General features: G+C 34.2%; 1 protein-coding gene across 2 annotated transcripts in view; it reads right to left on the reverse strand.

Moving 5' to 3' along the window:
- Window positions 1–16,300, reverse strand: part of DYNC2H1 (dynein cytoplasmic 2 heavy chain 1) — a 332,321-nt gene that overhangs the window by 282,472 nt on the left and 33,549 nt on the right. For both annotated transcript variants that reach the window (XM_057747706.1, XM_057747705.1), the window contains exons 19-26: window positions 13,659–13,774; window positions 9,886–10,013; window positions 6,272–6,421; window positions 5,219–5,424; window positions 3,715–3,870; window positions 3,109–3,223; window positions 2,415–2,585; window positions 1,061–1,443 (exon numbers count right to left, since the gene is read on the reverse strand). In XM_057747706.1, the coding sequence (XP_057603689.1) occupies window positions 1,061–1,443; window positions 2,415–2,585; window positions 3,109–3,223; window positions 3,715–3,870; window positions 5,219–5,424; window positions 6,272–6,421; window positions 9,886–10,013; window positions 13,659–13,774 (1,425 nt within the window). The remainder of the gene's footprint in view (window positions 1–1,060; window positions 1,444–2,414; window positions 2,586–3,108; window positions 3,224–3,714; window positions 3,871–5,218; window positions 5,425–6,271; window positions 6,422–9,885; window positions 10,014–13,658; window positions 13,775–16,300) is intronic.

Here is a 16,300-nt window from a genome sequence, read left to right on the forward strand (position 1 = left end):
CTGCTTTATCCTCAGAGCAATAGAAAACCATTTTAAAGTTTTACTTAATGGAATAAAGGAAAGAAGTAATGCAACTTCATTTTTTAAAGATTACTCCAGCTGCTATGTGAAAAACTTACTGGAGAAGACAAGAATAAGTCAAAAGATTAGCCAGTAGTACAAGTGAGTGACAACAAAAATACTTTAGAATAAAATCAAAGAAGTAGAGATATAAAAGATGATAAAATCTATAAGGAGGTTAGAATCAACAAAATTTGGTAACAATGGATTTGGAAATGGAGGAAGAGGTCAAAGATATCCATTATGTTTCTGCTTTGAGCAATTAGGTAGTACCATTTATTGGGAAAGAAACCACAGAGAAAAGATTTCTGGGAAAGGAATTGGGGTAAACTCATGAATTTAGTCTTGACATGTTGAGGATATTCAATACATTTAGAGCTCAGAAGAGAAATATAGGCTCAATAAATAAGTTGAGGAGACCTCAGCAAATATGCAAAAATTGATTCTGAGAGTGCTTAAGGAGAGAATACAGAGTGAGAAAACCTAAGGCTGAACGCTGGGGAATGTCTACATCTAAATATTTAGAGAGGGCTGAGGACTAGGAATCAGGAGTAGAACCAGAGAGACAGGCAGAAAACCAAAGAGGACAGTATCAAAGAAGCCAAAGGAACGGACTTTCTAAGAAAGAAGAAATTTTCACCTGTATTAGATACTAGTCAGAGATAAAGTAAAATGAGAAATAAAAAATGCCCATCAGATTTCACTGGGAAAGTAACTGGTAACCTTAGGAAATATTAGGTATATACTAGTAATATTATTATTACTATTATACCATAGAAATATTATTAATATAGGTAGAGTGGTAAAGACAGAAACCAGATCAAAATGATTCAAGTAAATGACTGAATGAGAGAAAACAGTTTCTCAGAAGGATCCAGTAGGAAAAAAGTTGAAGACACAGATGATACTAATAATGTAAAAGTAATTAGCTTGTATTAAGCACCTCACAACATGAATAAACACTGTCACATGTGTCTCTGTCTTGTGTAGCTGTACTGACCTAAAATCTTCATCAACTCTGTTGAAGCGTGTCTGCTCTTTTGGCAATGCTCCACGGCCAAAAATGGGTTCCAAATATACCCACTTTCTCTGAATATGGTTTAAATTCTGTAGGTACTCATCTAACTCTGCAAGTTTTCTTTCCCAAATTGACACTTTATCTTCAAATCCTTTATAATAAGGAGAATCCTTTAAGGACTGAAGAAGGCATCTATTATCTCCAACTTGATTTACTATGTCTTTCCAGTCTTTAATCAGCTTGATAGTTTGACTTTGGCTGTCTTCATAATCAACCAATGTAAATACTGCTCCAACTCCCCAAAGATCAAGTTCACGTAAAGCTTCTCTGATTGTAACTTCACCTTCTGCCCGACTATTTAAATCCTATTTAACACAAAATATCCATATTTATTATTTCGACATTATCATATAAATTAAGTTATATCTATAAGAAGACATATTTTTATTTGGCTTTTCACCATAAAGCAAAAAAAAATAATTTACGTGGATATATCTACATGCAATCCAAGAGAATTACCAGCAAATGTATTAAGGAACATTAAATATCTAGTTCACATGGTCAAAATATACACAAAGTTCTGCCTTATGCTTTTTACTTCTAAAAAAAAGAAAAAATTTAAGCAACAATTGCAAACCACAAAAATATTTAAAATTTTGCAGAACTCCACAATTTTATTGTAACTTAACTGCAAGTTCCAACACATCTAAAATGATTAACAGTCATCTAGAATTACCTCCTACAGCAGTCATGCTTTATAACCTTATGATTATCTACACACGCTCCAAAATTATCAGCAAAGATGAAAGCATATACATTAGATAGAAAATAAAACAATTTGACATCAAAAGTGCCTTTATTTTTACATTGGATGGGCAGAACACAAAATAGAAAGTCTGCTATTTATGATATAATTGTGCAAGTCTTACTTTCACCTGACACCTGTGCTAAAACTGATTAGCAAATTGGTTCCTCATTTAGTTCTCTGGATTTTTGTATCCCTTAGCTTCTATTTATAATATACTCTATGATTTTTAAATGTATTTTATGTAAAACGCTTTGTTTGTTTTTTTGATTAAAGCTGACCTCCTTCTTAAAATAAGACATTTTATTTCAGATTTTTTCTCTCTCAAAGAAGGGGTTTACGTTGTTTCTATAGCTCCATCTATAGATTCAGATGTATTACTAATGAAAGAATAATGGAATAACGAAACACTGTCACTATTTTAAGGGAAGAAAGAAATTTAACTTGCTGTTTTACTTAAATAAAATATAAAGCAAAAATGTATGTCAACAAAGGCCAGATCTATGAGATATTTATAACAGTGATTCTTACTTTAAGGTCTGAAGCTTTGGCAACAATTGTATCAGCTACTCTAAGCAAATCACCAAACAGTAATTTCTCTAGACTAGTCCCCCTAGGAAGGCCAAGTAGACGAAAAAGGTCAAGCCAGTGATCTGGAGAAAGATGCTCCCCTCTCACATATTTCAAGACAGGAACTGCAATCTGTTAAAAAAAGAAGAAAAAAAGACATATGCACATATATACATTAGCAAAATGTAAATTATTATTTAATTTTATTATATCTATAAAATTTTTAATTACTGTATTATCTTATTTAACAATCTTAAAATCAAATTCTTAAAAAGAACTATACAAAACTTTTTATTAAACACTGCTGTGGATACATGTAAATTCCCCTTTTTAAAATATGGCCTAAAATATTTCTATTTTTATAAATTTAGGAAATGACCTATACCCTAAATATGCTAAATGACCTATATCCTAATTGCTAAGTTATAAATACTCCAATATATCATTTTAACCATAAATTTCTTAGTATAACGTCTTTCAAATTGAAACAGAAATATAACTTCTGTGGTTTACTCTACACTTTCTATTCTTTTCATGCAATGGAATCACTAAAAATATATAAACAAAAATTACAGTTCAGTCACTACATAATAAGAGGATACATGAAAGTTCCAAACATCATTTTTAAATAGCAGAATAAATAAAACTATCTTACTTTATATTTGTCAACCTCTGACTGTAATTTCACCGTCATTACTGAATGTTCTTCAACCTTTCTTAATCTGTCATGCCAATTCATCAAAAATTCCTCAAAAAGATACGTCTTAGTCCTGTAAAATACCAGAAACATATCTTAAAATTTAAGTCCCCAAAAATACCACAAAACTATCAGAATGTAAATATTGTTTATTGGGACTTCCTAGGTGGTGCAGTGGTTAAGAATCCGCCTGCCAATGCAGGGGACACGGGTTTGATCCCTGCTCCAGGAAGATCCCACGTGCCACCGAGCAACTAAGCCCGTGCACCACAACTACTGAGCCTGTGCTCTAGAACCCGTGAGCCACAACTACTGAGCCCATGCTCTAGAACCTGTGAGCCACAACTACTGAGCCCACGTGCCACAGCTACTGAAGCCCACTCGCCTAGAGCCCATGCTCTGCAACAAGAGAAGCCCCCACAATGAGGAGTCTGTGCACCACAATGAAGAGTAGCCCCCGCTTGCTGCAACTAGAGAAAGCCTGTGTGCAGCAACAAAAACCCAATGCAACCAATAAATAAATAAATAAATATATTAAAAAAATATATTGTTTATGAATCAAACCGAAAAGTAATCCAATCTTCATTGGCCATTTCTTGAAATCCTTGCTGAAACTCTTCATAAAGGGCCCAAGTTTCTGCACAGCTCTCAATGTCCTTAGAGATGCTATACGCCAAAGAGAAGTTGGGCTCTTCTAGGCCAAAATGATGGCAATCATCACTATAGAAACAAGCAGCAAAACATCATTAGATTTTTAAAAAAGAAAAACTTTTAAATATCAGTAAGTTTAACTAATTAATAATTTAACTGCATTCCCTGTGTGCATGTGTGTTTGTGTGCATGTATCTGATAGTGGAGGTAGACAGTGGGAGCCTATGTCTACTTTACATGAGAATTTAACTACTTAGGAATGGGTTCTTCTAAACTCATTAATATGCATTTTTTTCCAAAGGAGTCAAAGTAAAATTGGTAATACATAACAATATGTTTTATGTACATAATATATGTCATATACATATTCAGAACTGCACAAATTTATGGATTAATCTGAGAACAGATTAAAAAATATCCATTAATATTCTTCTCAGTTGAAAGAATTCGCTTCTAGAATGTAAGATATTCTTCATCTAATTAGTGTAATGTCATTTAATAAGCATGGTACTAAATATACTAAACCCTCCACTCACCTATGAAGGCAACTAATTTATGGATTCATTTGCCTAAACGGACCAAACCTAACACAATTATTAAACTTAATATCTTGTATTATTATAACATAAAACAACAAATATCTTTCTTTGAAGTCACATTTTCCTAGGTTCATTTTTTTTCCAGAAGCTCTAAAAGTAATTTTCCATTAATTTTCTATATTCTATTTTTTAAATACAGTGAAATCACATAAAGCAAGTATTCCAACTCCCTAATTTAGCTTCTAAGTAAATTTAATTTTCTAATATTATTATTTAATTTGCTATTATTACTTCTATTATTTCTATTTCTAGGCCTAACCAGAAATTTGCTTTTCTCTTAAAATCATAATATAATTCAACAGCTCCTAAGAAAACAGCAGCATGAGCATTTAATACTGGTATTTTTAAAACTGCTGAAGTTTATAAGGAAAGACATTAAGATAATAGATATAAGGTCTTCCCTGGTGGCACAGCGGTTGAGAATCCACCTACAAATGCAGGGGACACAAGTTCAATCCCTGGGCGGGGAAGATCCCACATGCCGCGGAACAACTAGGCTCTTGTGCCACAACTACTAAGCCTGCGCTCTAGAGCCCATGAGCCACAACTACTGAGCCCATGTGCCTAGAGCCCGTGCTCCACAAAAAGAGAAGCCACTACAATGAGAAACACGCACACCACAGCGAAGAGCAGCCCCCACTCGCCACAACTAGAGAAAGCCCATGCGCAGCAAAGATCCAATGCAGCCAAAAATAAAACAAATAAATGAATAAACAAATCTTTTTTAAAAACTGATATAAGAACATTACTAGCTTAATGTATAAATATAAAACTTTTTTTCAAAAATGAGCACTATCAGTTTTAAAGAATAAACATACACCAGCTTTTTCCTTATGGCTTCAAGATCATCAAACTCAATTTTTTTCTCTTTTATAGACGTTGCACTTTTATCAAGAGTATTTTGCTGGCCAGTTTCAATAACATCATCACCAGGCTTAAGTTGGTCCCAACGAGCTTTAAATTTTTCCAGTTCTTGATAATAGTTATGAAGACGTGATTTCACATTTCCTTTCATCACTTCAATCTATAAGCCAACAGAATTTACATAATTTAATTCAAAGTAAAATCTTACTTTATATTCACATATTTATTTCCAACATTTCTATTTAAAGGTCAAAAAATATCAATATCAGCTTTTCAAAGATTATTCTTAATTATTAATTGCAAGTACAATGAAATAACTCAAAAATAAATTAGACCATAAATTTACAATAACAAGAGATACACTGCAAACATCATCATTACAAAATCATTCATGTGATTAACAGCATCCACAACTACCAACAAAATTAATGTGATAAAAAAAGTTTGATCAATGACCTCCAGTTGTTCTACCTGATTATACAACTGCTTAATAAAGGAGGGCATTTCCCAGTCTCCCATGCAGTTAACAGCCATAAGAATAAGTTCTGGTCAATAGGATATGAGTGTAATAGATGTGTACAACTTCCAGACTGTACCTTTAAAAGACACCATACACAGCAGGTAAACAAATGTACTCATAAGAAAGACTAAAAATAATGCCACATACATTGCTGGTATGGTAGGAAGCGAAGATAAACTATGTGACATAATCTTCATTTATACAAAGTGTTTTACTATATGGAAGTACTGAGGGAGGTCAATTTCATCAGCAATATATTGGATTGACCAAAAAGTTCCTTGGGGTTTTTCCGTAAGATGTTACAGTTGGCCAAAAACCCTTTGGGTTTTTCGATAACATCCTTAAGGTGTTACGGAAAAACCCGAAGGAACCTTTTGGCCAAGCCAAATTCTTATAAACCTGAGCTATAATGGAATAAAGATAAGCAAGAAATGTTAATGTGAAAAAAACTGTTTCTATTTTAACAAAATGACTAAAAGGTTCTTACCTGATCTTTAATCATAAGTTGGTGACTTTCCATCATCAACTCAAATTTATCCCACTTAGCTTTCAGATTACTAATCGTTTCTAAACCTCCACCTGCCACAGTCCGTAAAAGTCTGTTTTTATCTTCAGCTTCTTCAAATAAGGGCAAAATCTAAAGGTTAAAAAGCGATATGTGAAAAACAACATACTTTGTCAAATTTATTAAGATTTCATTTATTTAAAATTGTTTCATGATTAGCTTTTTTAAAATAAATTTATTTATTTATTTATTAGCTGCAATGGGTCTTCGTTGCTGCACACAGACTTTCTCTAGTTGAGGATAGCAGGGGCTATTCCTCGTTGTGGTACATGGGCTTCCCATTGCAATGACCTCTCTTGTTGTGGAGCACAGGCTCTAGGCGTGCGGGCTTCAGTAGTTGTGGAATGTAGGTTCAACAGTTGTGTCATGTGGGCTCTAGAGCACAGGCTCAGTAGCTGTAGCACATGGCATGCTGCTCCACGGCATGTGGGATCCTCCTGGGCCAGGGCTCGAACCAGTGTGCCCTGCATTGGCAGGCGGGTTCTCAACCACTATGCCACCAGGGAAGCCCCCCATGATTTGCTTTTTAAATCAAGATTTTTGCTTTTATATAATTTGTTATTCCTGGATTTAAAGTTTCTAATATTTATTATTATAAGCAAACTCAACTAAGGCACTCAAACATCAGAAGTTAAAGAGGATAAAAAAAAGTGGTAACATGAAACTGAATTAAATTGTGAATATAGAAAGACAATACTATAGCTGTTTAAAGTAAAGTTCTTATTATAAAAGTTCCATTCATAAGAAAATGCTAAAGAGGCTTCTAAAATTAGTGATTATCTAAAAGCAGAAGTTAACTAAATTATCCTACTTAACAGAGAAAGCAAAGTCATGAAAAAAGGGAAAACTGAAGAATCAGAATCAAGCTCCTATATTCAGCTTCTACCTGAAATGCCCTGAGTTGTGTATAATGAGCAGTCTGTTAAACAGTCTAGGTGTAGGTCAGTAAGTGTAAACTGCTCAAATTGCCTCTAGGCCTTTTAAAGCACCGTAAAACAACAGTGTCCTATAATTTATACCTGTACTTTTACTACCCAACAAAGCAATAAAATCCATTGAAAGATATTTAAAAATCACTGTGCATACATAATAGGCCACAAAAAATTTCAAATATATCTTAATGATTAGTCTGCAATTCCTGGGCGGGATCAGATTCACCTGAGAAACAGAAAAACAATGGACCAAGAATCCATGCTGTACTAGGAAAATCAGTGAGAGAAAAAATAGAGTAGGATTCTACTTTCCTATACATGAACAGAACTTAGCCTGTGAAGACACTACAACAGTTTCCAAGTCTAGCTGCATGCATCCCTACTTCTTCAAATCCACACACCAACAGAGAGACATATCAAAACACAATTCTGTAACACCTTGCTGCTTAAAACCCAGCAACGACTCCTCAGTGTCCACAGAATCAAACCTAAGATCTATAATGTGGCTCACATGACCTAGATTCTGCCTAGCTCTTTACACTGTCTCGTGCCACTTGCTGCCTCACATGCTGTTCCCAACATACATCTATTTCTCTTAGTTTCTGTGATGACACACTTCATGTCTTTCATCCCACTTCATTATCAATCTCCTCTGCTGCCTCTATCTATGCTTGAACTCTAAATTTCAGAATGCTCAAATCTGATCCTATAACCTCTACAGTTTGTTATCAATCAGATGATCAAGTTCAATCCTATGGCTTTAAACATCATGAATATTTAGATGACTTCCAAATTTATATCTCTAGTCTTCACCTTTACTTCAAATTCCATATTCCTCATTCTACCCGACATCTCATTCCCTACCACTTCCAATCTCCAAACAACTCCCCTCTCTAGTCATCCTCATCTCAGTAAGTGTTACCATTAGCTTCTCAGCTGCTTAAGCCAAAAACCTAGGAGACATATTTATTTCTTTTCCTCTAACCCCTATCTACTTCTAATGCATCTGAAGACCTTGGTTCTAACTCTAAAATGCATCATCAGTTTCTCCAGTTCTCTCCATCTCCTCTGCTACTCCATGGTACAAACTTCTGTCATCTCTTGTGTAGCAACTGCAATATCCTACTAATTGGACGCTGCTACTATTGTCTCCCTCCAATCCATTCCTTACAGAGCAGCCAGAGTAATCACTTCAAAATGTAAACCACATTGTATCCCTTCCCTGCTTAAATCCCTGTAAGGACTTTCAATACTTTTAGGAAAAAAACCCAAACTCCTTATGATTTTCTAAAAGTACCTTCATAATTTGGCCCTTGCCTACCTCTCCAATTTTACCTCAAACCGTTTTTTCCTTGAATAACATGGCTTTCTTGATAACTAAGTTTCTTGACAATATTTACACCTATCTCTTCCTTAAGCATACCAAGCTCCTTCTCTACCTTAAGATCTTTGTATTTGCTGCTATATCTGCCCCCTAAATCTCGGAATGGTTGTCTCTTTACCTTTTTCAGGTCTCAGTGCAGATAGATGTCATCCATCTGGTAAGGTCTCCATGATCGCCCACCCAATGAAACATCCCCAAGTTTATCATGCACTGCTCTAGCTCCTCTTGCTCCTCTCTCTCTGTCTCTATCTCTGTCTCTCTCTCTCTCACATACACACATACACATGAATGCAAATTTCATAAGAACAGAGCATGTTCAAAGCTGCAACCACAATTCCTAGCACAATGCCTGGAATATATCAGGCAATCTATAAGTATCTGTCAAATAAATAAATGAATGAATGTCTCTGTGATTTAGCTAACGGCCACAGCTCATAATGCTATTCCTTCTTTAGTTATCGCCTTCTGCTAAACAAGCATATTATTTTATTTGCCTTTACATCCTCTTTACACCTTTAAGCCGACCATATAAAAGTTTATAATTCCTTCCACCATGAAGGTATATTATTTCATTCACCTCTAATCTATCTTATATAATTTTAAGCCTATCACATAATAGGAACACATAAAAGTTTGTATTCTATTTTGAATTATTTCTTCTCCTTCTAAATATAACTACGATCATCTATAATATGTTCTATAAAATTTTTGGCTTGCTTATTCTAGGCTCTAGACTTAGAGATACTGTTTTTATGAATCTTTAACCACTTTTTTTTATCTTTGTCTCTAATTATGAGCTCCTCCATCATATGTGAGAAAGAGAGAGAAGAGTGTGCATGTGTGTGTGTGTGTGTGTGTGTGTGTGTGTGTGTGTGTGTGTGTGTATTCCTAATTCAGCTTTAACTTCTTACTTTAGCACCTTAAAAGTACAACCCTGGAAGTAACAGCATGAGTTATTTAAGTTTAGTCTCATTCTAATAAGCCACATCATAAAAGAAACCACAAATACTTCTGAAAACAATAATAAGCATAACTGTTACTGTTTAATTACACCAATATAACATCAACAGTCCAATCATGAACTGATCAACTGGACTAGATTTTATAAACTTCCTTATAATATTTCAATATATGATATTTCTAAATAGTCACATACAATTATCTAATTTAATCATCTCCAGTACAATAAAAGAACAATTAAATTACTTTGTGATTCTCACCTCTGGCTTCCGTTCTTGTAGCTTACTATACTGTAAATTTGCATTACCTATCTCTTCCACAGACTGAGGCATAACTGTTAAGACTGCCATAGCCTCAATAACGAATGTATCAATTTCATGTAAATGAGCTGAAATAGGTAACATTGAAATACAACAAATATTATTATCACCAAAAATATTTAATTACACAATTTCTAAATCAAGGAATGTTAGAAGTAATCACTATATGAAATACATTAAATCCTAAGGCATCATTTGCTTTCATAAAACAAAATTTAAAACGTAGAATAAGCAAAGAAATTTCTTCTCATGAAACTATAATTGTTTTACACATTTAAAAATTTTCATAAGAAAGTTAAAATGTACTCACTCTTCCTAAATTTTATTCAAAACTGGTAACTTTTTCAGTCTTTTAAATAATATGCTAAAACACCACAGCTTAAAGGAAAAAAGAAACGCTGATATTTTGGAAAATAGTACAGGCATACCTTTTATTGTTTTTCACTTTATTATGCTGTGCAGATATTGCATTTTTTACAAATTGAAGGTTTGTGGCAACTCTGCATATGGAGGAAGTTTATCAGTGCCTTTTTTCCAACAGCATTTGCTTCTTCATGTCTTTATGTCACATCTAGGTAATTCTCCCAATATTTCAAACTTTTCCATTATTAATTATATTTGTTATGGTGATCTGTGATCAGTGATCTTCGATGTTACTATTGTAATTGTTTTGGGGAGCAATGAACTACACCCACATAAGACAGTGAACTTAACTGACAAATGTATATATTTTGAGTGTTTCACCTTCCTATTACCTGAGACACAAAAATATGGAAATGGGGCCAATTAATAAGCCTACAATGGCCTCTCAGTGTTCAAGTGAAAGAAAGAGTGACATCTCTCACTTTAAATCAAGAACGAGAAATGATTAAGCTTAGTGAGGAAGGCATGTCTAACGATAAGATAGGCCAAAAACTAGGCCTCTTGCACCAGCTGGTCAAGGAAAAGTTCTTGAGGAAAATTAAATGTGCTGTACCCCAGTGAACACACAAATGATAAGAAAGTAAAACATGATTGTTGATATGGAGAAAGTTTTAGTGGTCTGGATAGTTTTAGTGATCTGGTTAGAAGAGCAAACCAACCACAATAGCCCCTTAACTAAAGCCTAATTCAGAGCAAGGCCCCAACTCTCTTCAATTCTATAAAGGTTGAGAGGGGTGAGGAAGCTGCAGAAGAAAAGTCTGAAACCAATAGAGGTTGGTTCATAAGATTTAAAGAAAGAAGCCATATCCATAACATAAAAAGTACCAGATGAAGCAGCATGTGCTGATGTAGGAGCTGCAGCAAGTTATCCAGATGAGCTAGCTAAGATAGTTAATGGAAGTTGCTCCACTAAACAACAGATTTTCAATGTAGATGAAGCTGCCTTCTATTAGAAAATACCATAGAGGACTTTCACATCTAGAGAGGAGAAGTCAATGCCTGAATTCAAAGCTTCAAAGGAGAGAAAACCATAATCCAAAAAGAAACACACACTACAATGTTCACTGCAGCACTATTTACAATAGCCGGGGCATGGAAGCAACCTAAATGCCCATCAACAGATGAATGGACAAAGAAGATGTGGCACATATATACCATGGAATATTACTCAGCCACAAAGAGGAATGAAATGGAGTTATTTGTAGTGAGGTGGATGGACCTAGAGTCTGTCATACAGAGCAAAGTAAGCCAGAAAGAGAAAAACAAATACCATATGCTAACTCATATATATGGAATCTAAAAATATGGTACCGATGAACCAAGTGACAGGGCAAGAATAAAGATGTAGATGTAGAGAACGGACTTGAGGACATGGGGTGGGAGGTGAAGGGGAAGCTGGGACGAAGTGAGAGAATAGCACTGACATATATACACTACCAAATTTAAAATAGATAGCTAGTGGGAAGCTGCTGCATAACACAGGGAGATCAACTCGATGATTGGTGATGACTTAGAGGGGTGGGATAGGGAGGGTGGGAATGAGCCATGGGAGGGAGGGGATATGGGGATATATGTATAAATACAACTGATTCACTCTGTTGTACAGCAGAAACTGGCACAACAGTGTAAAGCAATTATACTCAAAGAGCTTGCAGGGAAAAAAAGCTTCAAAGGCCAGGCTGACTCTCTTGTTAGAGGCTACTGCAGCTGGTAACTTTAAGTTACCAGCTTAAAGTGGCATTTGCTCATTTGCCACTCCAAAACTCCTAGCACTCTTAAGAATTATGTTAAATCTATTCTGCCTGTGCTCCAGAAATGAAACAACAAAGCGTGATGACAGCACATCAGCTTACAACATGGTGTACTGAATATTTTAAGCTCACTGCTAAGAGCTACTGCTCAGAAAAAAGATTCCTTTCAAAATATAACTGCTCACTGACAATGTACCTGGTCACCCAAGAGCTCTGATGGAGATGCACAATAAGATTCATGTTGTTTTCATGCCTGCTAACACAACATCCCTTCTGTAGCTCATGGATCAATAAACAATTTCAACATTCAAGTCTTATTATTTAAGAAATACATTTCATAAGACTATAGCTACTACAGACAGTGATTTCTCTGATGGATCTGAGCAAAGTGAATTGAAAATCTTCTGGAAAGGATTCACCATTCTAGATGCCACTGAGAACATTTGTGATTCATGGGGAGAGGTCAAAATATCAATGTTAGTTTGGAAAAAGTTGATTCCAACCCTCATGGATGACTTTGAGGGACTGAAGACTTCAGTGGAGGAAGTAACTAAAGATGTGATAAAACAGTAAGAGAACTAGAATTAGAGGTGGAGCTTAAAGATGTGAATGAATTCCTACAATCTCATGATAAAACTTTCACAGATGAGGAGTTGCTTCTTATGAATAAGCAAAGAAAGTGGTTATTTGTAATTTTGAGAATCTAGTCCTGGTGAAGATGCTGTGAAGATTGTTGAAATGACAACAAAGGATTTAGAATAGTATATAAACTTACTTAATGAAGCAGCAACAGGGTTTGAGGAGATTGACTCCAATTTTGAAAGAAGTACTACCGTGGGTAAAATGTTATCAAACAGCACTATGTGCTACAGGCAAATTGTTCATAAAAGGAAGAGTCAATCGATGCATCACACTTCATTGTTCTCTTATTTTAAGAAATTGCCACAGCCATCCAACCTTCAGCAACCACCACCCTGATCAGTTAGCAGCCATCAACATCAAAGCAAGGCCCTCCACCAGCCAAAAGATTATGACTCACTGAAGGCTCAGATGATGGTTAGCACTTTTTAGCAATAAAGCATTTTTTAGCTAAGGTATGAATATTGTTTATTTAGACATAATGCTTATTGCACACTTTACAGACTACAGTATATGTAAACATAACTTTTAAATGCATTGGGAAACCAAAAAATTCACATGACTTTTTAATCACAATATTCTTCTTTACTGCAGTGGTCTGGAACTAAACCCGCAATATCTATGAGTTATGCCTGCAGTCATTTGAAGAGTGAAGGAGAGATACATTATACCAGAATTACCTCCTTTCTTAGTAACATATGCAATGAACTGATACTAGCTTACACTGTAAATAATAAAAAATGCTTTCAATTTTTAGACCTCTCAGGAGTTGAACATGGAGTTTATTAAAATTATCCATTTAAGCACATTTTATTTCATACTACTTTCTAGATTATTTTTTATTCTAATCATCATTGAGGTTCATATTTCATAAGTATAAAAATTTAAAAGTGTCTTTACCCTGAATGGACTTCTTCAAAGAAAGAACGAGCATGTCAAATAACTTCTGGATGAGATCATCAATCACAGTCTTCACAGGGTTACAATTAATATTTAAACAATCTACCTTGACAGTACTGAAAAATTCCAAAGGACATATTTTGAGATAAAAAAAGACTAATTACAGGAAAAGAGTCTCACTATGATTTTGTGTAATATATTTTACAATATCACCCAAAAGTATTATTGTGATCTTTAAGCACATTTAGATTTCATTTAGCAAAAATGTCTTACACATACTAATATGAAGCTTTTCACTAAACAATGATTTTGTTATAATATTACAGTTTTAGTAATTCAACATATCAGTTTAAAAAAAGTAGCACACTGTGAATTACTAAAGTATCAACATGAATATATTTAAATTTTTACATGCTTTACTTATCACAGTAATATACTTATTTAAAGATTATAAAATTAATTACTATCCTGTAGTCAAAGCACAGGCAATAATGATAGGGGAAATAAAACAAATGTAGAAAGTGAGTATAGATTATGAAGACACTAAAGCAATAAAATATACCATTTTATACCTATCTAATTCACAAAAATGCAATGAAATGTTAATTCATATCTTCAATCATGTGGGCAAATAGAGAACTCTCAGAACTGCTGGTCAGAGTATGAAATAATACAACTTTTGCAAAGGGCAATTTACCAATATATATCAAATAATTTTAAAATAGGTATATTCTTTTATCTTAGTAACTTCACTTTTAGAATCTATCCTAAGGAGATTTTCAGGGCAGACTCCAAGATTTACATACAGGTATCTTCTTCAAAGTATTAATTATAGTAGTGAAAAATTAGAAGTAAACTAAATACAGGAATGGCTAAATAAATTATTATATATCCATACAATTCAAAATCATATTTTTGAGGATCAGGTAATGACATGGTGAAATATTAATGATTAGCATTAAATAAAAACAGCAGGATACAGTATGATCCAAATTTTGTAAGCAGATGTACTAATATGCCCAAAACATCAAATACTAATACCAATTGTCATTGCAAGTTTTTATAGTTTAAAAAATTTATAAAACAAATGTACTGGGGCTTCCTAGGTGGCGCAGTGGTTAAGAATCTGCCTGCCAATGCAGAGGACACGGGTTTGAGCCCTGCTCCAGGAAGATCCCACATGCCACGGAGCAACTAAGTCCGTGCGCCACAACTAAAAAAAACAAAAAAAAAAACAAAAAAAAAACAAATGTACTATATTAATAATCAGAAAAAAGGCATATATTTCTAAGAACACTAATTCTTTGCATGGTACTCTGAATGCAAATTACAGTGTTCTAAACAAACAGAAGTTGAACCAGACTCATTCATCTGAGTAAAACCTCATATTTATCTTAAGTAATATAAAGTTAAAAAAAAGTCTGGAAATTTTGGTCAAAAAAATTATTTAGAAAGACCTTTTTTAAAACATAGAACCAGGTGATATTCTTTTATTTTTTTATTTTTTTATTTTTTTTTTTTTGGGGGGGGTACACCAAGTTCAATCATCTGTTTTTATACACATATGCCTGTATTCCTTCCCTCCCTCAACTCGCCCCCATCCTCCCTCGAGTCCCCCCCACCCTCCCCGTCCCAGTCCTCTAAGGCATCTTCCATCCTCGAGTTGGACTCCCTTTGTTATACAACATCTTCCCACTGGCTATCTATTTTACAGTTAGTAGTATATATATGTCTGTGCTACTCTCTTGCTTCGTCTCAGCTTCCCAGGTGATATTCTTAAAAAGCAAGTTATGTGTTAAATACAGTTTCATTGTAAAAATACAATTTTCTCTTCAAGTTTTAATTATTTATTCTCAATCACCTACTAACGGTAAAGGTTTAAACTCCAGTTCTTAACCACCAAAATATGAGCCAATTTGTCTTATACACAGTTATATGATTTTTGAAATTCTGACACAAAAATGTCAAAATTTCTAATATTTCATACATGAAAATAGATGATTTTGGTAAACCTAAAAAAAAATTTATACCATATTTTACTAATGAATTAACATATAAAGTGATATGATTATAGCAGAGTTGTACTCACTGAATCATATGGACAAGACTAATGTTCACCTTTCAATTGAAAATATTGATAACATGCAGTTGAGGTTTCATTCAGCCACAGATAGAATGGGATAGACATAGAATGCCTACCCAAAAAGTATATCCTTACTACAGTATCTGAAATACATCATTAGAATATGGCTTTTCTAATCTTACAGCATATTTCCCAAAAGTACCCATAAAATAAATATCTGTGTGTATATGTATGTGTACATTTGCTTAGATGAATACATGTTAACTTACCAGCAAGAAACAGAAAAATGAAATATGGCATGTAGGACAGGCATTCTTTCTGTTTTGTTTCATTTGGGTAGGGAAGTATAAATAGAAACGCTGTCTACAGAAAAGGATAGGAGTAGCAGCAGTAGAGGTCTTGAGCAGTCAGGTGACAGCATAAAGTCAAACGAGAATGGACTCAAAGAGAGTATCCAACAGAGAATAGAAACCTCATGTTCAAACATTACAAAAACACTATCTTTTCCTTACTTCATACTAACATTAATGGCACTATCATTATCCCAGTCGTCCAAGCT

Source organism: Hippopotamus amphibius, chromosome 9 (assembly GCF_030028045.1).
Source record: "Hippopotamus amphibius kiboko isolate mHipAmp2 chromosome 9, mHipAmp2.hap2, whole genome shotgun sequence".
Classification (NCBI taxonomy): domain Eukaryota; kingdom Metazoa; phylum Chordata; class Mammalia; order Artiodactyla; family Hippopotamidae; genus Hippopotamus; species Hippopotamus amphibius.